At 43.1% G+C, this 26,584-nt stretch overlaps 2 protein-coding genes across 10 annotated transcripts in view; one reads left to right on the forward strand and one right to left on the reverse strand.

Annotated features, from left to right (window-relative positions):
• rapgef3 (Rap guanine nucleotide exchange factor (GEF) 3) overlaps window positions 1–18,747 on the forward strand; it is a 44,940-nt gene extending 26,193 nt beyond the window's left edge. For 5 of the 8 annotated variants that reach the window (XM_021566108.3, XM_021566110.3, XM_021566109.3 and 2 more), the window contains 25 exons: window positions 1,070–1,176; window positions 1,295–1,416; window positions 1,541–1,751; window positions 1,954–2,038; window positions 5,048–5,108; window positions 5,606–5,682; window positions 6,476–6,622; window positions 7,947–8,050; window positions 8,552–8,640; window positions 10,279–10,357; window positions 10,732–10,882; window positions 11,828–11,910; window positions 12,361–12,391; window positions 12,668–12,746; window positions 13,987–14,124; window positions 14,446–14,543; window positions 14,757–14,882; window positions 15,847–16,028; window positions 16,313–16,403; window positions 16,534–16,584; window positions 16,800–16,887; window positions 17,009–17,073; window positions 17,194–17,248; window positions 17,342–17,413; window positions 17,533–18,747. In XM_021566108.3, the coding sequence (XP_021421783.3) occupies window positions 1,070–1,176; window positions 1,295–1,416; window positions 1,541–1,751; window positions 1,954–2,038; window positions 5,048–5,108; window positions 5,606–5,682; window positions 6,476–6,622; window positions 7,947–8,050; window positions 8,552–8,640; window positions 10,279–10,357; window positions 10,732–10,882; window positions 11,828–11,910; window positions 12,361–12,391; window positions 12,668–12,746; window positions 13,987–14,124; window positions 14,446–14,543; window positions 14,757–14,882; window positions 15,847–16,028; window positions 16,313–16,403; window positions 16,534–16,584; window positions 16,800–16,887; window positions 17,009–17,073; window positions 17,194–17,248; window positions 17,342–17,413; window positions 17,533–17,651 (2,511 nt within the window). In that variant the 3' untranslated portion in view covers window positions 17,652–18,747. The remainder of the gene's footprint in view (window positions 1–1,069; window positions 1,177–1,294; window positions 1,417–1,540; window positions 1,752–1,953; window positions 2,039–5,047; window positions 5,109–5,605; window positions 5,683–6,475; window positions 6,623–7,946; window positions 8,051–8,551; window positions 8,641–10,278; window positions 10,358–10,731; window positions 10,883–11,827; window positions 11,911–12,360; window positions 12,392–12,667; window positions 12,747–13,986; window positions 14,125–14,445; window positions 14,544–14,756; window positions 14,883–15,846; window positions 16,029–16,312; window positions 16,404–16,533; window positions 16,585–16,799; window positions 16,888–17,008; window positions 17,074–17,193; window positions 17,249–17,341; window positions 17,414–17,532) is intronic. The other 3 variants (XM_090202999.1, XM_090203000.1, XM_036947022.2) reach the window with 1 other exon arrangement.
• A 26-nt stretch (window positions 18,748–18,773) lies between these two features.
• itga5 (integrin subunit alpha 5) overlaps window positions 18,774–26,584 on the reverse strand; it is a 56,354-nt gene continuing 48,543 nt past the window's right edge. For both annotated transcript variants that reach the window (XM_036947020.2, XM_090202997.1), the window contains 5 exons: window positions 25,691–25,798; window positions 23,454–23,567; window positions 22,438–22,539; window positions 22,127–22,249; window positions 18,774–21,859 (listed from right to left, as the gene is read on the reverse strand). In XM_036947020.2, the coding sequence (XP_036802915.2) occupies window positions 21,776–21,859; window positions 22,127–22,249; window positions 22,438–22,539; window positions 23,454–23,567; window positions 25,691–25,798 (531 nt within the window). In that variant the 3' untranslated portion in view covers window positions 18,774–21,775. The remainder of the gene's footprint in view (window positions 21,860–22,126; window positions 22,250–22,437; window positions 22,540–23,453; window positions 23,568–25,690; window positions 25,799–26,584) is intronic.

Here is a 26,584-nt window from a genome sequence, read left to right on the forward strand (position 1 = left end):
ATGGTCTTTGTTAAGTTCAATCTGAATCTCAAGACCACCACCTTGGACAAACAGAGCCCTGAAGGAAGCCCAATAACAAACAATCAACTGTGTGAGTCACTCGTGAAATCACAAGACTAGGACCAAGAACATATTGAGTGGAAGGGAGTGAAATGAAGACATTCTAGTTCATTAACAAACCAGTAAATGTTGATATTTAGCCATTTGTAATATTGGTTTTGTCATGGAGGTTGCGTATAAACAGGAAATGGTAGGAAATAGGCTGCACAGCAACAGACCCAATGTGCTGTGAGTTACATAAGCTTTAGTCTGTCTGCATCAGTGGTTGATACAAATTTTACACTAGTTTTTTTTTCTTCTCACATTCTGTTTGGGTGGTAGAGCATGGCAGAGAGGAGCGAGATAGGAGGGGGCAGGGAATGGAAAAAAATGACTGGGAGGTGTATTAGAAATGATACTACTTAGAGAATCTGAGAGGAGGCAAAGTGAAAACTCTCAGAATGGCAAAGTTGTCAACGTAGCCAAGTGACATCCACTCACTCTCTGATGAGGAGACAGTTATGTGTGTGGTGTGGGAGAGTTTAGCAGTGCAGTAACTCTCTCCATAACACATTCTCACCAGCTCTCCTCCCACACGCGCACAATTAGGGACTCTAGCCCCTGCAAAGCCAAACACTCCACTCACACCAGTGACGTATGTGACATCACACATGGTTCCTGTAATGCTTCTCACAGAATGTATGCTTTCTGCCACTGCCACTTGCTTTTCACTTGTCATTCTAGCTCCTTGCATGTCTACACAGTGGGTCACTGTTGTCACTGTCTGTTGTCACAAGACCTTCTGTGTGACACTTCACATTTCCCGCTTCATTTATGTGACCTCATGTCTTTATCACGTCATGGAAATGACACAGAATTAAAGGTATGTTGGTTGTCTGCATATGATAAGCAGAGGAAGAGGTACATTGTTCAATTATATTTTGATTTGCACATAGCCTACATTTGACTGTGTCAAGTATTTGACCCAGTATTTCTCTCCCTCTCTCTCTCTTTCTCGCACACCTTGTAGTTTCTGTCGGATCGAATTCTGAAGGCAGCCAGGGTGGTGTACAGTGCCTTGATAGAGCGTAGCCCTGGCCTGATCAGAGACAGAAAGCATCACCTGAAGACCTACAGGTATGGGGCCTTGCTCCTGTCAATGATTGCAAATTATACTATTACTTTGCCTGTTTATCTTTCTGAAATGAAAATGCTAGATCGTTTCCTTGTTGAAATCTCACTCTTTCCCTTACAGACAATGTTGTTCGGGGAAAGAGCTTGTTGATTGGCTGATGAAGCTAAACGAATGCTTCCAATCAAGGAGCCAGGCAGTTGGCATGTGGCAAGTCCTGGTGGATGAAGGAATCATTGTTCATGGTAAGATACTTTAATCAGAGTGAATGTATTATCATCATGTATTGTCAAATATGATTGTTTGACAAGAATCAACCACTCCCTGCTGTGAGTGTAACCAAACTCAATGTCTCCTATCACAATGTAGTGAAGCAGGAGTTAAACTTCCATGACAAAGACACTCAATTTTACCGCTTCCTGGATTTGGAGTTCGGACTGAACCACATGACCAATGAGAAACTCTCACTGAACCACATGACCAATGAGAAGGACCAATTAGACGATGAGCTGCAGGAGGGTTTGTCGTTATTACTGCAGATTGGTCCAGATGCTCTTTTGACCATGATTTTACGTAAATGGTGAGTTCCATTTTATTATGCTGTGTGTTTGTATCAACTTTGTTTTACTCTTCAAGTCAAAGGGAATTTTCCATCCTCAGATGGACAATAAACTTCTATTGTATTATACCTGCTCTCCTATTGTATCATATATCAATCATCCTATTCTAAGGCCTAACCTCTGACCCTCTTGTAACCTGCGCGTATCCCGTCCTCTCTACAGCCCCAGCCAGCGTAGTGCGGAGGACATGGAGGTGATCTATGAGGAGCTGCTTCATATCAAGGCTGCTGCTCACCTCTCCACCTCAGTGAGTCTCAGCTTCCTGTCCTGTCTTTGGCTGCATCCCAAGTGGAACCCTATTCCCTATGTATTGCACTACCATATGGCTCTGTCCAAAAGTAGTGAGCTGTCCAAAAGTAGTGAGCTCTACAGTGAATGTGGTGCTATTGAGGACGCGTACAGCCTGAGTCTAGTCAGAAGATGTTCTGTAGAAACCGTGCTACACCGGTCCATGGCCCACATTCACAGTCTCAGAGTAGGACTACTAATAAAGCACCAGTTTTGCCGAGATCGGCGGTCTTCAACCTTTTCTTGCCCAGGGACCCCCTCCCAGGCAAACCGGCAACCCAGGGACCCCCATCATATGTTAGCTAAAACATTCAGGTGAATGCTAATGGCAAGGATATATGGTCAAGAAAGCTTACGAGGGGCCAGCAGCACTTGCCGCACTGGTAGCCTATTGGTGGGGGCTTTTTCAAAACCTATGTCAAATACTCCAGTGAGTGTAATTGACTCCTAAGAGTGTAATTTGCTCAGTATTAGGATTTAAAAACTAAAGTTGTCATAATTTGAAATAAGATATTCTACTCTTTCTACTGTAGGTATGTAATTCAAAATGTGTTTATTCTGTCGTTGCTAGCAATATTCATAATAATCCTAATTCAAGTGTTTTTCTTAATTTTTAACCATTTTCTACATTGTAGAATAATAGTGAAAACATCAAAACTATGAAATAGCACATATGGGATCATGTAGTAACCAAAAAAGTGTTAAAAAAAATCAAAATATATTTTATATTTGAGATTCTTCAAAGTAGCCACCCTTTGCCTTGATGACAGTTTTACAAACTTGGCATTCTCTCAATCAGCTTAATGAGGTAGTCACTTGGAAGGCTTATCCAACAATCTTGAAGTTCCCACATATGCTGAGCACTTGTTGGCTGCTTTTCCTTCACTCTGCGGTCCAACTCATCCCAAACCATCTCAATTGGGTTGAGGTCGGGGGATTATGGAAGCCAGGTCATCTGATGCTGCACTCCATCACTCTCCTTGGTCAGATAGCCCTTACACAGCTTGGATGTGTGTTTTGGGTCATTGTCCTGTTGAAAAACAAATGATAATCCCACTAAGCGCAAACCAGATGGGATGGTGTATCGCTTCAGAATGCTGTGGTAGCCATGTGCCTTGAATTCTAAATAAATCACTGACAGTGTCACCAGCAAAGCATCCCCACACCATCACACCTCCTCCTCCATGTTTCAAGGTGGAAACCACACATGTGAAGATCATCCGTTCACCTACTCTGCATCTCACAAAGACACAGTGGTCCAAACCAAAAATCTCAAATTTGGACTCATCAGACCAAAGGACAGATTTCCACCGGTCTAATGTACATTGCTCGTGTTTCTTGGCCCAAGCAAGTCTCTTCTTATTATTGGTGTCCTTTAGTAGTGGTTTCTTTGCAGCAATTCGACAATGAAGGTCTGATTCACCCTGTCTCCTCTGAACAGTTGATTTTGAGATGTGTCTGTTACTTGAACTCTGTGAAGCATCTATTTGGGCTGAAATTTCTGAGGCTGGTAACTAATGAACTTATTCTCTTCAGCAGAGGTAACTCTGGGTCTTATTTTTCTGTGGTGGTCCTCATGAGAGGCAGTTTCATCATAGCGCTTGATGGTTTTTGCAAATGCACTTGAAGAAAGTTTTTGACATTTTCCAGATTGACTGACCTTCATGTCTTAAAGTAATGATGAACTGTTCTTTCTCTTTGCTTATTTGAGCTGTTCTTGCCATAATATGGACTTGGTCTTTGGCCAAATAGGGCTATCTTCTGTATACCAACCCTACCTTGTCACAACACAGCTGATTGGCTCAAATGCATTAAGAAGGAAAGAAATTCCACAAAGGAACTTTTAACAAGGCGCACCTGTTAATTGAAAATCATTCCAGGTGACTACCTCATGAAGCTGGTTGAGAGAAAGCCAAGATTGTGCAAAGCTGTCATCAAGGCAAAGGGTGGCTACTTTGAAGAATCTCAAATATAAAATATATGTTGATTTGTTTAACACTTTTTGGGTTGTTACATGATTCCATATGTGTTATTTCATAGTTTTGATGTCTTCACTATTATTCTACAATGTAGAAAATAGTAAAAATAAAGAAAAACCCTGGAATGAGTAGGTGTGTCCAAACTTTTGATATATCTATATTTACTCTCTCTATATATATATATTTGTTTATTTATTTTAAACATTGCTGAACCCCTGCAGTACCGCCGCGGACCCTCAGTCAAATACCCCTGGCCTAGATAATAAATCACAAAGTACACGATTATGTGGATGTGGGGGACCTGATCCCAGATCAGTACTTCTACTCTGAGATGATTTGTGAATTGAAATTGGGGCCCAGTTCTTAGAAAGTGAATTGAATATGGGCCCAGTTCTTAGAAAGGGAATTGAATATGGGCCCAGTTCTTAGAAAGTGAATTGAATATGGGCCCAGTTCTTAGAAAGGGAATTGAATATGGGCCCAGTTCTTAGAAAATGAATTGAATATGGGCACATTTCTTAGAAAGGGAATTGAATATGGGGCCCAGTTCTTAGAAAGGGAATTGAATATGGGGCCCAGTTCTTCGAAAGGGAATTGAATATGGGCGAAGTTCTTCCAAAGGGAATTGAATATGGGCCCAGTTCTTAGAAAGGGAATTGAATATGGGGCCCAGTTCTTCGAAAGGGAATTGAATATGGGCCCAGTTCTTAGAAAGTGAATTGATCCTCCAGTGGACTAGAAAATCTGCACACGATGAGCGGTTTTCCCAGACCCAGATAAAGTCAATCCTGGGCTGCAAAAGCAATGCTCAATCGAGTTTTGAAAGTGATTTGAAGGGATTTTTAGTCCAGGAATAGGTTAAATCTGGGTCCAAGAGGAGGAAGCAGCCCTACTGTATGTCCTGTAGCGCTAAGGCTTTACACTGACCCTCCCTCTGACCTCTCCCTGTTTAATCCTGTCTCGTTCCCTTTCCTTGTTTCTTCCTGTAGGTCCGTAAGGAGTTGGCAGCAGTGCTGATGTTTGAGTCCCATGCCAAGGCAGGCACAGTCTGTGAGTGTCATAGTCCTCTGTGATGTTTTTTTTAAACTCTGGTGGGCGAGAGAGCGAAAGAGAGCCTCACCGGGCCCACATCACCACCACAGGTGCTAGAGAAACTCTGTCTCTGTTACCATCCTCCCCCTCAGTGCAGTATACAACAAACCTGTCCATCAGTAGCATAACAAATTATTTCTGCCACGGATGTAAAACCTACTGAAACCCACTTGAATATTTCAACATCTTTATCTTGGACAAACAGTCCATTAGATTGTCTGAGAAATCTGTCTGTCGGCAAAGCTGACTGAAACACTGAAATGTCAACCCGAAAATGCCATGTGCACCTTTGTGAACATGGAAAAAAAATACAAATCACCAGCACTTTGCCTCCCGGCCTTTCGTTTTTATTGGACTTTACCTGTGAAGCACTGTGCCTACATCCTTGTCTGGTAGAGCTGGCTGACTGTTGAGACTGATGTGAATCCTAAATCTCGTGTCTTTGTGTTTCTCAGTGTTCAGTCAGGGAGACAAAGGCACTTCCTGGTACATCATCTGGAAGGGCTCTGTCAATGTCATCACACATGGAAAGGTAAGGTCTTTACCCCAGTTATCTTAATTGTGTACAATTCTTTAGGATACACACTATAGATTCATGTTTGGATATAGAGAATTTGAATTGTATTCACACTACTCTTACAGTTAATCAAATCAAGTTAATCAAATTGTTGGTCACATGCGCCAAATGCAACAGGTGTAGACTTTACAGTGAAATGCCTACTTATGAGCCCATTCTCAACAGTGCAGAGTTAAAATTTAAGACAAATATTTTCTAAATAAAATAGGAAATAGTAACACAATAAAAACAGTAACGAGGCTGTATACAAGGAGTACCAGTACTGATTCAGGTAATACAGTATACAGTATGTACATGTAATACAGAATGTACATGTGGGTGGGGTAAAAGTGACTTGGCAATCAGGATATATAATAAACAGAGTACCAGCAGGGTATTTTAAGTGTGAAAGTGTCTCTATTTGTGAGTGTGTGTGGCGTCAATATTCATGCATGTGTTTTGTGCGTGTGAGCGTATGCAGTCTGTGTGTCGGAGTGTCAATGTAGTATGTGTGAGTGTGTGGGTAGAGTCTAATACATGTGCACATAGAGCCAGTGCAAGAGAGTTAGTTAAATCATTGAGGGGGTCAATGTAAATTTGACCAGGTAGCCATTTCATTAACTGTTCAGCAGTCTTATGGCTTGGGGGTAGAAGTTGTTAAGGAGCCTTTTGGTCACACTTACATAGTTATACTGTGTGTGTGTGTGTGTGTGTGTGTGTGTGTGTGTGTGTGTGTGTGTGTGTGTGTGTGTGTGTGTGTGAGATGCAGGGCCTGGTGACGACGTTACATGAGGGAGAAGACTTTGGGCAGCTGGCCCTGGTGAACGATGCTCCCAGAGCAGCCACCATCATCCTGAGAGAGGACAACTGCCACTTCCTACGAGTCGACAAACAGGACTTCATACGCATCCTCAAGGTGGGTTTGGTCACAACCTGAAGATGGGTGCATATCGTATTCATACTGATGTGTGTGTACTGTATGTAAAGTAGATACACGTTCTCTTTGATCACAACCTGCTTTTGTGTACAGTACATACTCTATTCAAATCAATAGGGGCGTGTGGGTAAAATCACTGGGGAAGCCACGCCAGTAAAAAAGGTTATACTACAACCTATGTTGTGATAGTTGCGTTGTTTGCTCTATAAACATTAGTTCAAACACCACCGTGATATACAATAAGACTGTGACAACAAGAAGACAACAGTCACACAGTGGTGGAATAAATTCAACTACACATACGTTTGTTTCCTCACAAAACCCGAGAGCAACATCTGTCCGGTGAAGTCCACAAAGCATATATTGCATGTAAAAAAAAAATCAACTTAAACATGTAAACATCATCAAATCAACAAGGCTATATATGCTTAGTTTAATACACTGAAAGCAAACTTAAAAATACCAAAAACTATTTAGTCCAACCAATGTTGCTAAATATCATGTGGCTGTCCATGGCACTGATTTCTGTGTGTGTGTGTGTGTGTGTGTGTGTGCGTGTGCGTGTGCACTCACCCTACTTGAAGAGTACGCTTTTAGTTTTTTGTTTTCATAGTCTACCTAGCGAAATTGCTTGCTAGCCTAACTTCCTCGTATGGTTCACAATGAACCAGCTAAGTTAGCCAGCTAGTTAACGTGAGACTACTAGACTACATATTGAACTTCAATCATCTCTGGCCAGTGGCACAAAATGTACATTTTTGGTTAGATCAGAATCGCCATCATAATCATAGGCCTGTCCAGAGAATTAAGACAAAACCACAAATCCAAATCCCCATCTCCATGTATGGCTTAGGAAAGGGACGATTTAGCAAGCTAGCTACTGCAGGACATCAACACAAGTAGACCAGAAACAGACATGTTTTCTGACAATTAGATTATCCTTAGAACGTGATTTGATTGGTGTGAAGCCAAATCCAAATCTGGCCTCCCTTGGGGGAGCGTTTTGCTGCGCCAGGACAATGCGCCAGGCGCTGTTTCCTTCGCTCTGAAGATTTCTCCTGTGAGATTGACTCAAAATTCTGAAAACACAGAGAGACGAAGGATATATTATTTTATAAATAAAATGTAAAAATGTGTCAAATATTTTGGGAAGCCTGGCTTCCCTTGGCATCCATGAATACACACCAATGATTCAAATATGCCTATTGCATATGCTAAAAGGTGTATGTATCCATGTGTACCATGTATAGTGTGAACTGCATGTAAAGTCTGTGCATGACTGTGTGTTTACATTGTGTTTCAGGATGTGGAAGCTAACACCATGCGTCTGGTGGAACATGGTAAAGCTGTGCTGGTGCTGGAGAAGGCTGAGTCAACCAATCCTGGAGGGGCAGGAAACAGCAGCAAGTAAGACACTCCCACCTTTCATATATTATACTGTATAACAACAACCAGTCAAACAAGCACTTATACATTAATCAAGACCTGAATGAACACACTCCTCTATGGCATTTTTTAGACCAATGTCATGTAAAACACACATGTTTACTGTAGAATATTAAATGTGCAAGAAACAAGCACTGTTTTAGTTAACAGTGTTGTTAATTGTGGCAGTTAGCTGCCTGCCTATTGTTGATTCAATACAAAAATAGACCTGAACCCTGTTCAGTTGAATAGACTGTGCTTTGTTATCTCACTTCAAGTGTTTTAGCAAACGTTGAGTTTAATCAATGTGATGCTCAAATAGCTGCCTCTTTATACTGTTAACCAATGTGTCCACCTGTGGCTCTTTCCACACTACACACATACTGACACTCTCTCCCCCTCCCCTCCGCTCTCCCTCTTTTTCTCCCTCTCCCTCTGTTATTTCCCCCTCTCCCTCTCCCTCCCCCTCCCCTACACACTCAGGTATACAGTGATGGCTGGAACTCCAGAGAAGATCCTAGAACACCTGCTCGAGACAGTGAAGCTGGATACTAATGGCAGTGATGCTATAGGTAGGTAACATGTATGGCTTGCCTTGTATGGATCCAAATGTTTCTCTACTGTAGTGGCTGGACCCCTCTATGTCACTGGACCACTGACATATTCCCACTGTTTTATGTTCAAAGAACAGAAGTTCCTCTTTTAAAACAATCTAGGTAGAAGCAGGAATTCTCCAGGGTAGCTGTTTAGGCCCCTTGCTTTTTTTTTCAATCTTTACTAACGACATGCCACTGGCTTTGAGTAAGGCCAGTGTTTCTATGTATGCAGAGGATGCAACACTATACACGTCAGCTACTAAAGCAACTCAAATGACTGCAACACTTAACAAAGAGCTGCAGTTAGTTTCGGAATGGGTAGCAAGTAATAAGTTAGTCATACATATTTCCAAAACTAAAAGCATTGAATTTGGGACAAATCATTCACTAAACCCTAAACCTCAATTACATCTCATAATGAATAATGTGGAAATTGAGCAAGTTGAGGTGACTAAACTGCTTGGAGTTACCCTGGATTGTAAACTGTCAAAACATATTGATACAACAGTAGCTAAGATGGGGAGAAGTCTGTCCATAATAAAGCGCTGCTCTGCCTTCTTAACAACACTGTCAACAAGGCAGGTCCTACAGGCCCTGGTTTTGTCACACCTGGACTACTGTTAAGTAGTATGGCCAGGTGCCACAAACATGGACTTGGGAAAATTGCAGTTGGCTCAGAACAGGGCAGCACGGCTGGCCCTTAAAAGTACACAGACAGCTAACATTAATGACATGCATGTCAATCACTCATAGCTCAAAGTGGAAGAGAGATTGACATCATCATTATCATCATAATCATCATCATTGCTTTCGTAAGAGGTGTTAACAAGCTGAAGGTACCTAGCTGTCTGTTTAAAATACTAGCACACAGCTCGAACACCCATGCATACCCCACAAGACATGCCACCAGAGGTCTCTTCACAGTCCCCAAGTTCAGAACAGACTATGAGAGGCTCACAGTACTACATGACAGACATGACTACATGAAACTCCATTCCACATAAGGTGACTGATGCAAGCAGTAGAATCAGATTTAAAAAGCAGATAAAAATACACCTTATGGAACAGCGGGGACTGTGAAGTAACACAAACATAGGCACAGACACATGCATACACACACATGATAACATACACACACTTACACATGGATTCTGTGTTGTGGGTGTGTGGTAGTGGAGTATGGGCCTGAGGGCACACACTCAGTGTGTTGTTAATTCTGTAATGAATGCATTGTAATGCTTTTGAAATTGTATAAATGCCTTAAAATTGCCGGACTCCAGGAAGAGTGGGGATCCATAGTAATAAATACAAATACTAATACAAAACACACTATACTTCACATCTGAATCCTCAGCCAAACTTTAAAGATCGTTTCTGGTTTCATGGGAACGGTTTGTTTTGGTCACTCACATGAAACAGCACAGAAAAGAACAGGCAGAATCAGGCCAGGCACATTCCTGGAAATGTATTTTATATCCGCTCACTAAAGGCCATCAGATGACTCATTGCGCCTGTGTTTTTCAGGGAGGAAGTGGATGGGACACAAAGTGGAGGGACACAGAGTGCCATTAGTCCTCGTTAGTGAGTTATGTGTTGTTCTGTCTGTGCCCACAGATCCCTGTGTGAGCGACTTCCTGCTAACCCACAGGGTCTTCATGCCCTCCAGCCAGCTTTGCCCGGCCCTGCAACATCAATATCCTTTGATGATTATGATGATGCTGGTGATGATGATGACGGTGGTGGTAGTGGTTGTGTGATGATGATGATGATGTCCTAAGCTGTGTCTATTTCTATTTACTTACACTTTGTCTCTAAGAAGATCACATACCCAACATTTGTGGGAGTATTTTGAATCTGTGTACCCGAAAAACAAATTAAATGTTTAAATGTTATTAAATTAAATAAATAAAACAAATGAACATAATTCAACCAAAGCATCCAGCTTCTCCAGCTGAAGACTAGTGTCTCTTCAAGTCGAAAGCAGCTCAGACCGTGGTCTAGGTCTAGAATAGCTGTGTTAAGCTGTTGTTCAAGTGTGTTGGTTCTCTTCCTTATCCCTGAGTGCACCTACCATGCTGAGCCTTCTGAGGGCTCAGATCTGGAGAAGGCAGCCTATGCCCTCAACACCAAGCAGAAGATAGTGAAGTTGATTTGCCAGTGGGTGGCGCTGTTCGGCCAGCTGCTCAAAGATGACCCCATCGCTGTAGACTTTCTGGAGGTGAGTGAAGGGGTAGTGGGATTCTCTATAACCAAACAAATCAAATCAATTTATATAGCCCTTCGTACATCAGCTGATATCTCAAAGTGCTGTACAGAAACCCAGCCTAAAAAAGCTAGCTGTGCCACCAGAGACCCTGGGTTCGCAGCCGGCCGCGACCGGGAGGTCCATGGGACGGCGCACAATTGGCCTAGCGTCGTCCGGGTTAGGGAGGGTTTGTCCAGTAGGGATATCCTTGTCTCATCGCGCACTAGCGACTCCTGTGGCAGGCCGGGCGCAGTGCGCACTGACCAGGTCGCTAGGTGTACGGTGTTTCCTCCGACACATTGGTGCGGCTGGCTTCCAGGTTGGAAGCCAGCCTGTTAGACTTTACGCCCGTCCCCTCGCCCCGACCTGGGCGCGAACCAGGGACGCTCTGCACACGTCAACAGTCACCCTCGAAGCATCGTTACCCATCGCTCCACAAAAGCCGCGGCCCTTGCAGAGCAAGGGGAACCACTACTTCAAGGTCTCAGAGCAAGTGACGTCACCGGTTGAAACGCCACTAGCGCACGCCACTAGCGCGCACCACCGCTAACTAGCTAGAAATTTCACATCGGCTACACGCGCTGTGTTAAGAAGCAGTGCGGCTTGGTTGGGTTGTGTTTCGGAGGACGCATAGCTCTCGACCCTCGTCTCTCCCGAGCCCGTACAGGAGTGAGACAAGACAGTAACTACTAACAATTGGATACCACGAAAAAGGGGGGTAAAAATAATAAATAATAATAATAAAAATAGCAGAGCCTTATATCAATGTTATCCAAATATCACGCTCTGAAAAATCTGTTATACAGTAAATTGTGCAGTATATTGTATTGAATCATAGCCTGTGTGTTGTTTCTGTGTGTTGTGACCATAATAATATGCATTCAGTGTTGATACATTGAGTGTTTCTATGCATGACAGACGCTGGGGGAGGAGGTGGCAGGTGACTCCCGTCTGTCCAGTATGCTGAGGGAGCAGCTCAGAGACAGGAGGAGAACCAGAATGTGAGTAGTAACACGTTTTGATTTATTTGACCTTTATTTAACTAGGCAAGTCAGTTAAGAACAAAATATTTAGTATTTTCAATGGCGGCCTTGTTAACTGGCTTGTTCAGGGGCAGAATGACAGATTTGGGGATTCAATATTTCAGTTACAAGTCCAACGCTCTAACCACTAGGCTACCTGCCACCCCTTTCGCCAGAGTGTATCTGAAATGTACAACTTTTGGGCCCATAGGGTGAATAATGAAGGTCAAAGTTCAATATAGTATGGTATGGATATAAGCCTTGTGCTCACAGGAATGTGAAACAAAAGCAAGTCATGTTCTTTCCTTTACAGTCATATTGATAACATTATGTAGTATCGTAAGCAAGCCAATAAGAGTGTTTCTGGAAACTAGATTTGAGATTTGAATTAGGCTACTATCATGTTTGTATTTTTCAATATCTTTCCAGGCTTGAGAATGAACTCGGGTCACTGACAAGGGTAAGTTGAACCACATTAATAAAGGCTTATAAAGGTCATTCTTGCGCACACAAATACATCTGCATCTCTGTTTATTACCACATGCCATGTTCTCTTTACTTAGACAGATTGGGAGATAGCAGAAGAGACAATACAACTCCAACCTTTATAACACAGCGTGTTAGTCTTCAGAGCTGCTGGAGCTAAAAGATAAAAGATTAAAAGCATAAAAAACATGGAGAAATTAAAAGTCACACTTGTGGCTGACTTACTCTGTCTATTGTTTGTTTCCATTAGCTTAACCATCAGTTTGACTGGTTTTCCAGTTGTGAGGAGCCAGTGGGGAAGTGTCTGCCAATCAGATCAAAGGACAAAGGTCAGTGAGACTACTACTACCATAGCATGGTAATAACTATGTCATGAATAGCATGGTAATGCCTTTTCTATAATGACACAAAATGCACAATTTGCCTTTTTTTCTGTGTATTAACTATTGGATAACCATTGGCAGCCCACTGTAACCATGAAATGCACTTACAGATGGATCAATGTAAATGTGTCACAACTTCCGCCGAAGTTGGTTCCTCTCCTTGTTCGGGCGGCGTTCGGCGGTCGGCGTCGCCGGTCTTCTAGCCATCATTGATTCATTTTCCATTTGTTTTGTCTTGTCTTCCCACACACCTGGTTTCAATTCCATCATTACATGTTGCGTATTTAACCCTCTGTTCCCCCCATGTCCTTGTCCGGAATGTTTATTGTGCTTGTGCACGTATTTCTGTATGGGGTGCGTACTGGCGGCAGAGGAGTCAGGCGCAGGAGAGCAAAAACTGTGTTACAACGGTGCAGTTTAATAATGAAAATCACAGTAAACAGAACAATCAATACAATGGGTACAAACCCGTCGCACACCAGAAATACGTGCACAAGCACTTACAATAAACAATTCCGGACAAGGACATGGGGGGGAACAGAGGGTTAAATACACAACATGTAATGATGGAATTGAAACCAGGTGTGTGGGAAGACAAGACAAATTAAAAATGGATCAATGATGGCTAGAAGACCGGCGACACCGACCGCCGCCCGAACAAGGAGAGGAACCAACTTCGGCGGAAGTCGTGACAAAATGGTTGTTGCTATACTTTGTTTAAAATATCCAATGCAGCTGTTTGTTTTTTAAAATCTCTATGTTAAATAATTTCTGAGTAAAAATGAAGTACCTTATTGGGATTGTTTAAAATTATTAGAATTGTCAAAAATAGCTTCATAACAAAGAACAATTTCTGGGTGTGGGGAGAGGAAAACTGAAAACTAGCTGTTATTGGTAGAGAGGTTTGGAACTCTCTTTCTTATTGGTCTATTAACTCATTTACAACCTGAGGATTTCACCAGGCAGGCTAAAACTCCATCCCACCAAAACAGGCTGAAATTTCAGGTGGTCTTTTAAAACAGCTCTTACACTAAAAGGGCATTATCATAATTTTCACAATTTACAGTATTATTCCAACCTCATAGTGTGGAAATATATATAAAACACAGGACAATCACATTTTTTGACTGCACTGGGCCTTTAATGCTTAACTTCCTCTCCCATGTCTCTGTGTTTTCTCTCCTAGTATTGTATGAGATCTTCCGGCCAGACCATACGTCAATCACTCTGATGCTGCCGGTGAACACCTCTGTTCAGGAAATGATGTCATCGCTGGTAAATCCAGGAGGAGACCACGTCCTGGTCAAAATGAACTCCATGGGAGGTGCGTGGCTATTCTTTCTTTTTCCATGTCATCTGGAAGCAATATGAAGCCCTTTTCTAAGATACAGCTGTACAGGACATTCATTATTTCCCCTTTCAGTTTGTACACTTGGTACAATACTCCCTCCTTCAGGCAAGAGCAGCTATATTCATAACTTTACAATTTGGTATATGTGCATGTTAATGTCTTGTGACATGTCATTTGAGATGATGGTAAGTTTTATTGAGAGAGTGTGTAACTGTCAGTGAGTGTTGATGTTAAGTCGGGATGTGTGTCTCTGAGGTATTGTGTGTTAAAGGGCTTGTCTTTGCCGTATCATAGACAGGGCTCAGCTGAAGCTGGACGCCACAGCAGTCTACACCTCCCTGGGGCTGAATGAGAGACTGTTCCTCTGCACTGCCACCCAGGTGGAACAACTGGTGAGTCCTAACCTCACCTACAATCTACGCCTACTCTATAGTCTCTCATGGGTGCTGAGATGACTATATATAACTTATCTATAACTTAAGAACCACACTGCATGGTGAATCAGAGAAAAACATCCCCAGACTGTCATCATCGCATACCGTTCATAGATGTTTGTGTGATTTCATGGCATCATTTATGGTGTTTGTTCTCTGGCACCTTGACAGATGCCCCTGAAGGAGCAGCAGGGCCCTGATCAGAGCACCATTGACACTTTGGAGCAGATGTGTTCCAAGGACATCGCCAGCCAGCTCACCAACTACGACTGGGAACTGTTTACCGCCATGCATGAGGTAAGGAAGGAAATGAGGTGAGCCCATGCCAGAGCTTTGCCAGTGTTATGAAGCGGAAGTTATGGATTTGGGACCAGCAGGATAAGAGTTCAAAGAGGAGAAACTGTGACGTATGCTGCAATAGGCACTTAAGTGGGATCATTTGCTACCCAGATTTAAATACCGAGTATCACCAGTATGCCCCATTTCCCTGAAAAAAAGGGCTTAGTTAATAAGAATGAGGTAGAAAAGTTTGAAAATGTATGCAGTCACTACTACTGTAAGTCGCTCTGGATAACAGCATCTGCTAAATGACTCGAATGTACAGGTCTATTAAGGGTATGACATCTATCTCACATGTGGGTATGCACCGTGGTGGGGAGCTGGTTTGACAAGGCCTGGTGACTCAGATGTGAGCTGTCTCAGTCTGTCTCAGAACAACAATAGTAGCCCTGATTATACTCTAACGTGCATCATTTGTCCTGATCTTGTCTTGATCTGGTCTGTTGACACTTGTAAGATCTGATCACAATCGGTTAACAAAATGTTTTTGAATCATCTACACTTGTCTGAAAAAGTGGGCACAGGACACATTTTAGCATCAGGTATAAACAGGCCTAAAGGATTCGCTATCTGTCACTCAGGCATGTGTCTGAGGCATCCTCTCTCTGGTAACTGTTACTGCAGCATCATATCAGTCATCAGGTCGACTCCTCACCTGACACACTACTACCCTGTATTGGCCACGTGTTCATCTGACACACACACCTCTTTTTATGCAAGTTTATTTAACCAGGTTGTCAAAATACCTATTTGACAAGGACATCAAGTTCAAGTCAAGTTCAAATGTTATGCCAAATTGAAGGTTTAGTCCATTGGATGGTTGCTTGATATACCTGCATTTAGGTACATACAAATACTTTGGATCTGTGTTTAATGTGCCACAGTACATACGGATGGTAAATGAATGTCTCTCCCCCACCAGGTGGAACTAGTGTACTATATATTTGGGCGACATAAATTCCAAGGCGCCACCACAGCTAACCTGGAGCGTTTTGTGCATCGCTTCAACGAGGTGCAGTACTGGGTGGTGACGGAGGTGTGTCTGTGTGCTGACCTGATGAAGAGAGCCATGCTGCTGAAGAAGTTTATCAAGATGGCCGCCATGTGAGTCTCACTTAAATTAAGACACAGTTTACCTTGTAACTTGCAGATTAATGACTATGTTAACTTAGGGGTAAATATCCCTACAGAGCAGTATTGGTATATTGGTGATTTTGTACAATAACACTCTATATACAAAAAATATTCAACATACCAGCAGAAATCATGTTTTCATATCCAGATAAAATATTGGCAATGTCTGTAGACACTGTTGCTCTAATAACCATTTTGGTAATGTATACGTTTAGTCTTCCCACAGCTGTTACTGGCTGTGTTTCCTGTTTCAGGTTGAAGGAGCAGAAAAACCTCAATTCATTCTTTGCTGTGATGTTTGGTCTAAGCAACAGTGCTGTACAGAGACTTTACAAGACCTGGGAGGTGAGGCCTGCTGGGGACAATGACCTACGTTTTTAGGATAGCTTATAATAACAATGTATGTTATTTACAACATATGTGAAATGGATATCAGAGGAGTAACAGTTGTTGTTGTTGTTGTTGTTGTTGAAAGAGAGTGCCGAGTAAGACGAAAAGGGTCTATTGTGCCTACGAGAGGTTAATGGTGAGTGAGTTAATGTGTACACGCTTCATAACAAAGTGTTCTATTAAATGTCATAGATAACAACAGGTGACATCATAGGACACTTGTCAATCCCTCCCCCTCATTTCCACTGTGTGTATGAATCGTGTTTTGTAATATGTGCGTTGTTTATGGCCTATATTTCCTTTACAACTAGAGCTAATGGAGAGGTGTGTGTATTTCTCTTAATGTGTCAGGATCCATCACGTAATCACCGAGCCTACAGACTGGCTGTGGCAAAGCTCAGTCCTCCCTACATCCCCTTCATGCCCCTGCTACTAAAAGGTAGTAGGAATACGTTGTTAGAAACCTCTTGTGGTAGATGTAGCATTCAATACCTGAGTACAAGTCTACATGGCCCTACACTGAGCCAGTATGTTGTTCTGTTCGCCATCGGTTCCTCTAGACATGACATTCATCCACGAGGGAAACAAGAACTACACTGAAAAACTGGTCAATTTTGAGAAAATGGTGAGTTTGTCGAGCCTAAATATCAAATTCTTACATCGGCCCTTACCCAAGTTATATCTTCTCTTTTTTGTCTTGTAAACTATTGGCTAAATAAGCCGCCTTGTCTTTTCACTGTTTCAGCGCATGATTGCCAAGACAGTGAAGATCGTTCGAGGGTGCAGAAGCACGCCTTACGGTAAGACAACAAAATGAAAAAGTTGTAGGAAAGAATGGAATAAGGACAATGTTGGGGCATGGTGTTCACACTCAACGGTTCTTTGTCCCGCAGTGCCTTCCTCGCCTCAGAAGGGGCTCGCAGACAGAATGTTTCTGGAGGCGCCTTCCATTCGGGTGTCCACGTGTAAGCTATGCCTCAATGCTTAACTCATTTTCCACTCAGAGCTTCAAATGAGATTAAGTAAATGTAGCTCTTCTGTGTTAGGTGTTAAGAAACAATCTCCCTCTTTGTCGCTTGTCCAGATTCGGAGCAGTCCCTCCCTCTCCGGAATCCCAGCAACATCCGTCACTATGTTCAGAACTTTGAAGTGATCGACAACCAGCGCAAACTGACACAACTGTCCAGGGGAATGGAGCGCTGAGTGCTGAACCAGACCAGTGTATAAGTACTGTATCTACATATCTCTGTGTATAAAGACGGTCTATAAGACAGCCTGTGAATAAGAGGTTGGCAGGGGAATACACACACCTCCATGGTCATACTAATCCACATGCAAGCTCTTCTATAGACTCGTGTGCATGTCCGGTGTCAAGAATGGAGGACTGTGGATGTTTCTGGGCTGTTCAGTATCACACAGAGTGCAGTCAAGAGAAGCAGCTGTTTGGACTGCTAATCAAGTGACTAGGACCTGAGGAGGGATCCGACTGGCAGTATCTAGTGACCCCTAGTGCCTTACCAGAGGTGTTGCTGGTCCTGTGACTGCTGTTTCTGATACCACTACACTCCGGAGGAAGAAGTGCATATTTTTGGCATTAGTCATTATTTATACGATCATATGTATAGCAGACTATTTGTATGATAATCTTATGGTTTCACAAGTGCCATATACGGGTTGGGGCAAACGAGACGGTGTTGGCTGAGATTGTTGACAACATGTAAACTATATTTAGTCTCCAATTTTTTTTGAAAACAAATGCATTTGCACAATGAGCACTTCTCTCAAATACATCGTTACAGTTGTTGGTTAGCTAGCTAGCGATTTTTTTTTTGCTATATTAGCATAGATGTGACATCAGTCAAAACACCTCAAAAAAAGACATGGTATCAAGAACAAGATAAAAACTAGTTGATACGAGCCACCTACGATTCCCCACTGGCAGCTTCTTGTCATTGTTGCTAGCTATCTGGCCATCCTGAATCACAATACAGACTTCTGCCCCATTGATGCGAGTGCGTCGTTTTCATGACGTTGTTAGCTAACGCTTTAGCACACTTTCGGTGTACCAAATTGCCAAACAATGTTGGTGTGATCGAGGTGTAACCCGTCTACATAAGCACATACAGCAGAGGAGATATATGCTATAGCATGCAGTTATGGAGTGTTTGTTTTGACCTTTTTCCACTTTGTAATACAACTGTGTACAATAAATAGTTTAGCAATCAGCTATGTTGCCAGAACGTGTAAAACATTTCATACCATGTACGTTTATTTTTTTCTAAATAAATTATTTTCCGAATGATGTGTATTCAATCAAAGCATGAGTTTGTAAAAAAAATGTATTTTTTTTTTATTGGAAATGCAAACCATAAAATAAGATACAAATGATCACTGAAAGACTAACACCCCCCAATATGAGGAGAGTAAATTTCACAACAAGCAATTATTTTTTATAGGATCTAAAAACATTCTCCTTGTCAGAAATATATTTACAACTTTTGGTAAAAAGGAGAAAAAAATGATTAAAAAGGGGCTAGGATAAACCCAGTGTAGTATCCTGCTTTAACCACAGAGGATTATGTTTAAAACATCCTCAACATATAAATAACCCTAGGTTGAAATGTTCAGTCTGGACACTAACGTCATACAAATACTGTTCAAAACAATTGTATATGTGTAAAATGAATCCACTGAGAGGCATTAGCAGTCTTTGCACCACGAGTCTGGATAAAGCTCTCTCATGAAAAGCCTAATCGCAGAATGAAATCACCAATATCATCCAGGGGGCATAGCAGATCAAAACAGATGTGTAACACTATGGCTGTGTTTAGATAGCTGATACAATTGAACTGCACATACATTATCACACAAGTAACTCGAGTTCAACTCAGAGGTTTGATGGAGGTCGTTATATATATATATATATATATATATATATATATATATATATTTTACCACTGATCTAAAATATCGATACTAAAGATTGGCTAGTTATAATGGTGGAGCAAAATGTAAGTGGTCAAAAATGGGAAAGACCTAGAGAGAAAAAATCTGACCATAACGCTCCGACCACGAGAAGAGTTTATGTATGGTTGACATCTCACACTCATCACCAGATGGTAGATACAATGGGTTTAGCGCAACTCCTCCGGAACAAAACCAAAGAAAATAACAAAAAATGCAACAACAAAAAAAGAAAAACGATATTAACCAGAGTAAATAATATTGCACGTACAAACAAGATGATTTTTTGTTCCCAATGCCCAGTTGCTATTCCTTTACAAGAGGCACAAACTGATTATACAGTACAGACATGTATGTACATGCTCTCTGTTGCATTAAATGAATAGCTACTCTGGTCCTAGCTGTCCTGAACAGCAGTCTCATCCTATCCTGAGCACAAATTGTAGTGGCGCGATGATCAGCATTACTGCTGGACAAGTCTACCCTTCTCTAGTGATGCAAGGGAGGAAGGAGCGGACTTAGCAATGGGAAAGATCTCTCTGATTGACACGAAAAACATACACAGACAGGAGCATGCACACATGAAGTCACACGCAGTCCAACACACACACACACACACACACACACACACACACACACACACACACACACACACACACACACACACACACACTCACACACACACACACACACACACACACACACACACACACACACACACACACACACACACACACACACACACACCTCTCTCATGCACAGACTATTTATTTACATATAAACATGACAAATAAATGAACCCCACATATTTTCAGTCCCTGGGTGAAGCTGCAGCATTGTGTTGGGAGTGCATTTGGTACTCATAGTCAGTTCTCTTTATCCATAAGGGCATCAAATAAAATAAAATAAATCAACCAAAGTGAAGATGCTTGCAGCACACTAAGATCGAGGCCAAATGTGTAGGGACTGGACATTTGGCTGTTTCCCTGACACTCACATGGAATGAGCCCTGACCTGCTAGCAACCCACTCAGAATGTACTGCAACTTCCCTGATCTCTGTTGGCAACACACATGATAGGTATATATTGACTTTCAAGACATCATTACACACCAAGGCTGAGGATATACCTGGATGGCCTTTGCTTCAACCCAATTTCCATACTGCCTCTTGCAGCACAAGCAACGTCTGGAAACCTTGCTTACAAGTCACCAGCCAGAGTTCTGGCAAAGCACCACACTGTTTCAAGCTGTTAGTGAGATCTATCTCACAGGCCCATGGTGGTGGATCCAGTCAAGTCCCAGACGACTTTGAGGCAATGCTTTAATTTTGTCACAACGAACATGGATCAACACGACGTGATCAGTTCATGTCAAACTCGTAGGAAGATCAGTCAGTCAGTATCCTGTCTGTTTTTGGCATCTTGTTAGTCATCAGTAGATTTCCTTTGTGTGCAAAACAACTGAACCAAGCACTGCATGTCCACCACTCAGAAGCGGGCAGAAGCCATGTAGATAGGTTTAGATAAAACAGAGGAGTCTGACAAACATTACTGGAGCACTTGGGCTGCACTTACATCTTACATAAAACATTAACAGACGAGACTGTAAAAAATCTTTGGTAGAAATGTTCATAGGTAAAAAGTCAAAGTGTAGAGAGTTTGGCAACATGATACAGACACAATCATCTGTCTATGGGTAGAAACCCTGATCATGCAGTTTCCAGGTCTTTGGTGGGGAAAGTATCGGCTGTGATTCTTTAATGCTACAAAAAGGAAGAGAGAGGTATTCACTCCCCTCGACACCAGAAGAAAGATGTGGCCATCCCGTTTGAAGCACTGAGCACATTTGTACTTTTTAGCACCAAAACAAAGGCAATTAAAAAGACTTAAACATTATTATCTTTCACAGGGATCCAAGAGAAGTAAAAGCTATTTTAAAAGATGTCGAGGGAGAAACCAAGCGTCTTCCTCCATCCTGGGCTAATCAAGGGCTCCCATTCTCCATCTTCTGTAGTCACTCGTCTTGGACTTCAACTCAAATAGGAATAAGTCTCAGGCCTGTTTGTCTGACTGTGACACTGTTCATCTTGGTGATCGACCACAACCCCGACGAGGACAAACAAAACAACACATATTAAATTAAAAACATTCATTTGGTTTGGAGTTCTTAGGGTTTTCTTCCTCTAGTGCAGTACAGTGGAGTTCCAGTGGTCTTTTCTCCTCCTCTTCCTCACTCTTCAACTGCAGTCTGATCCTCTCTGGACATTTAAATGAACCACGTTTCTCTGTTGCAATCATGTGTGTATCTAGGTTTCTTTGGTTCTTTGACAACAAAGTAGCTTGTTTTAATCCTTCTGTGGTGTTTAGGCCTCAGACGTAGCATGGGGCTTGAGTTGGGCCTTCTCCATAGCCGTGCCGTAGGGTAGCGACCTCTTGAAGAAGCCAAGCTGGGAGGGAGAAAGAAAAAAAGACAGAAAAAGTTTGAACTGAATATAATATTTATAACATCGTCTCAAATCTTCATATGTCAATGAGGTTCTCGTCTCGCCAGACAGCCTTACATTTAGGCCTGGAGAAGGCTGAGCTAAGAGCAAGATGGAGTTTGGCCTGAGACGTACAAGTCTTAGTTATAAAGGCAAATCCGGGACGTTCTGAAGAGTTGGAAACCGCCCACTCTGCCTGATGTTAACATCAGCACCATCCTGACCACTCACTTTGTACAGGACGTAAATCACCAGTGCCAGCAGAAGAAGTCCAGCTAGTATGGCCAAGATGATGATCCACATTGGCACAGAGTACTGGCTGTCCGGCTTGTTCCACACCACCGGGGTCACCACCTGAGGAGGGGGCAGAGAATTAGTCATGACCACCACTTATACTATAATAGCCTCGATTCCAGGCTTCCTGCAGTTTCCCAACAGCGGAGTGATGTACAAAACTTTGACATACTGTATGGTAATGCATGACTAACAAAACAGTAACATAGAGAGGTTTGGTAACATGGGTGTATTGCACATAGACCTACCTTTTTAGATCCACTTGGTAGCTCCTTGGGTAAGATGGCATAGGGCATCTTGATTACACTGAATCTTGCCAGGCACTCAAGCACATACCCTTTGTATGCTCTCTGAGGATGGAAGCAAAACAACAGGAACTGGATCAGATTGGATATTCATTGTGATTCTGCAAATAATTAGTGTAGGAGTACTGGGGAATTGCAGCTTGTATATGTGTTAGCGAGGCTAGTGTGGACTGGTAATGGGTGCACTTTGTCTTGTATCCAGTAGGTGGCGGTCGTGTGCTGCCCAGAGATGCAACTCTATTTCCAGACCGGCTGTCTCTCACAAAACCCCTCTGACATTCCAATCCTATGAGAAGCCACGACCACCAGCTAATGAATTTTTAATGCACTCACACATAGGCTTTGTGTGTAAGGTCTCTCACAACTGCTTCTGTGGACATATACCATCCAGCTCTAACTAGAACACGATAACACTACAGACACACACACACATACGACTATTGAAATTAGATTTGAATGATACTCTCTGTTAGCTACAACTTTCCCTTCATTTGGGCCAACTATTTGAGACAGTACACACTGGCAGAGTTTCGCTCTGAGCTAGCATTAATACCGACATCTAGTCAATACAATCCCATGTGTGAGTCTGACTGGACATTCATCTTTCACAGTCTTGAATTTGAGGTTTTGAGTGTTGATTTTTGTCTTTGTAAGATGCTTAAAGGAATCATTCTGCTTATACTCAGCCAAACCTTGACATGAGAAAATACACAGACGACAACGTGAACGGAGACAGTCCGTCTCACGCAATCAGTGCCAATGTCATCTGGCAGAAACATGCATCTACATGTGCAGTGGGTTTGAGAGGAGGCCAGTAGTTCTGTCGGGTTGGTTTTAATCTCTGCATCTGAACCTGACCAAGATCCACTCTTCAATCGCAATTTGAAAAAGGTATGTGGGGGAGCAATTGTATGCAGAGTGGTTGGTTTCATCTCCAGTCCCTACGGGACGGTACGTACCTCGATGAAGGTCTCAGCCCAGATGCGTGAGCGCACTTTGAGGATGGCGCTGGTCCCCTTCTCCAGAAGACCAACGTCACACTGCAGCGTCCAGCATTCTACATTAGAGCAGGACTAGAGGGAGAGAGGGAGGGAGGAAGAGAGAGAGGGAGAAGGAGGGAGGGAGGAAGAGAGAGAGAAGGAGGGAGGAGGAGAGAGAGTGGGTTAAGGCTTAACAAATGACATGAAATATGCCATCATTTGAGATATGCCATGCAAAAACTGCTGTCCTCAGCAAGGAAAACCAAACAGCTACAAAACAAACTTAATTTGACATTCGGTCAGGCTTAATTTAACAGTAATTACTGTAAGTGCGTGAATTAAAAACTGACGTGAAGGTCAGTAAACAGGGAGGGGGTGGGTGGGAAGAGCAGTAAGGGCAATGTTAACTCTGCAGGCCAAATAAATAGAACAAAGAGGTCAATGTTATGATCCAATGCAGGGCTGCTTCCAATTAGAAAGATTGAGTGAATGTCATGAGACTGTAAAAATCCAGCATGCAGTCAACGCTCAACATTATTGCCCAACCACCAGCTCCCTTTTCACAAGACTGTTAGAATACACAATCTTAATTAAATCCTCATAATGGTAGCTGGGCGCTTTGCATTGTAAACCTCCACAAACTGACTTTTAATGCTGGCGTGTTAGACAGACCACCCCGGCCGGATTGGGCGGTTTTGGTGGGCTTCCTGCGGGAGCGAATTAGTTTGCCTATTAAGACAAGAGCCAAGGAGGGCAAATGAATGCAGGAGGAGAGGGTGTAGTACACAACCCAGTACCTACCCTACTGCCTGTAACCTCCCTCAGGGCCTTACAGTTAAGACAGGCTTAATAACGGCATTACAGTGACAGACAGACAGACAGACAGACAGACAGACAGACAGACAGACAGACAGACAGACAGACAATTGTTTCCAAAATATTACACTTGATTAAAACTGGAGGCTAACTGAGGCTGGGGGAGGCTAAGGGATTCTGGTAGGCCTGGGGAAATGGTCCATTTGGATATGGTAGAGCGCCAGATCCTCCCTAGTGGGGTGGCCGAGGTCAGGGGCAGGAGCTGGGAGGGAAGCTTCTGTTCCCACAATGAGTAGAACAGCAGTGACTGGCTATATAATAGACCTGCAGTGTGTGTGTGTTGAAGTGTACAATGGCAGCTACTGTGTGACATGAATGTAAACAATAATTCAATCTACATTTTCCTAGATTGTTCTAAAAGCCATTTAGAGACAAAGCTCACAGAGCTACTTCATTTACAGGTTTTCTAGGACAAGGCCAGACATAGCGAGGGGTCTCTCTCATTTACCAGTCCCCTACTACAACCAGATTCAATCAAGGGCCCATACAACGGCATTATGCACAGCTCTGACCACTAACACACTTTCTCTTGAAACTTATTTTTTTAACAGAGACGTCTGTTCTTAGTTCCAACTCAGCATAGAAACTGAAGTGCTAAGAGTGAAACAAAGAATGGCGGCCTTTATAGAAACGTGTCATCGGGCAGGCTTGATAAACGAGGGGCGGTTAAGAGCGACAGGCGGGGGGGGACAAAGACCTCTTTCACCACTCTGGGTAGTGACAGACCAATGAGGGGGAGAACAGAGGGAGAGCTACCTGTTCCCGGTGCTGGTTGGATCAATAGGGCCAGTGTGTGCCAGGGGCAGTGGTACTTACACTAACAACACCACGGAGTGGAAAATTAGAGGGCGGTCTGTGAACTAACCAGCGCATCATGCCCCGGGTCCCACAGATCCCCCTATTTCCATGTCCCTACTGCCCCAGCTCCACCCTCCCAGTCTCCCTGCAGCCCTTTAATGTTAATCACCACAGCGGGACCACCACCACCCCACGCCCTCTGACCCCTTCCTCTCAATTACCTTATAACCTCATTAGTCAATCCCAGGAGGCTTTCCAAGAGCAGGGCCAGAGCCACTGTCCCAGATCAATACATGCCATGGCTTCAGGCAACTCAGAGGAGCAGAGAGGCAGAGGTTCAACCCTCCAGCTTAGCTCTATTCCAAAGGAAAGTCTCTAGTCACTTCCATCTACTTGTCCTGTTTTGAACTATTTGAAATATTTGACAACATGAAATACCACCAGAGGCAACAACAAGCGCTACTCATCACTCAAAAAGCCAGTTGCATTAATAGCACACTGTTCCAATAACTCTCGCCATCTGTCCTTGCTAAGGGCCTCACCAGGTTAGTGTGCTCAGCCAGCTGGTCTCTGTGGACGTCTCTCCTCTCGATGTGGTGATCCTGGCCGGGCACAAGTAGGGGAGGCTGCTCTGTGGACGACTGCTGGAGCTGAGGAGACCGAGGGAAAGAACATACACCACCCATTAGGACAGAGACCTCACCCATGAGAGACGAGCAGACCACCCATTAGGTCAATACATTACAGACAGAAACCTCACACATGGGAGACGAGCACACCACCCTTTCTGTCAATATAGGGAGTGAAGTTAGTGACCCATCATTATCTTTGTTATTAATCTAGTGAATGTGAGGTCTCATTCACATGGTTTCCCATAGAAACACACTGTAGTGCGCAAAGAAAATCAGATCACAGCTAAATGGGAAACCTCTCCGGCCTCATCTCAGCATCTGGCCATTTAGAAGTTTAAAGCGGAAACAAGCGACTACCCAAGAGTCATCGGTTCCCATGAAAAACCTGAGGCTTAAACCCTGCAGAAGGGGACCTAATGTTAGAAGTTGAGTGAGTGTATCAGTACAGAAGAGGTTCGTCAAGCTGTGCTGAGCTGAGGGAAGTGCTGAGAGATCAAAGTGTTAGTGGGGATGGTGTCCTGGGTGGGGCTGGTTAGGGCTGGCTGGGCAGGGAGGGTGGAGGTGGGTGTAGAGACTGTTAATCACACACTGAATTAGAACCTGTGGGACATCTTCACAGTGCCCGTCTCTCTGAAGTGTTCTAGCCTCACACAGATGTCTGTCAGCCTCATGTGACCCTGAGAAGGGTGTGTGTGAGTGTGTGTGTGTGTGTGTGTGTGTGTGTGTGTGTGTGTGTGTGTGTGTGTGTGTGTGTGTGTGTGTGCGCGTGTGTGTGTGTGTGTGTGTGTGTGTGTGTGTGTGTGT

Source organism: Oncorhynchus mykiss, chromosome 16 (genome assembly GCF_057628025.1).
Source record: "Oncorhynchus mykiss isolate SJ-2025 chromosome 16, ASM5762802v1, whole genome shotgun sequence".
Taxonomy (NCBI): domain Eukaryota; kingdom Metazoa; phylum Chordata; class Actinopteri; order Salmoniformes; family Salmonidae; genus Oncorhynchus; species Oncorhynchus mykiss.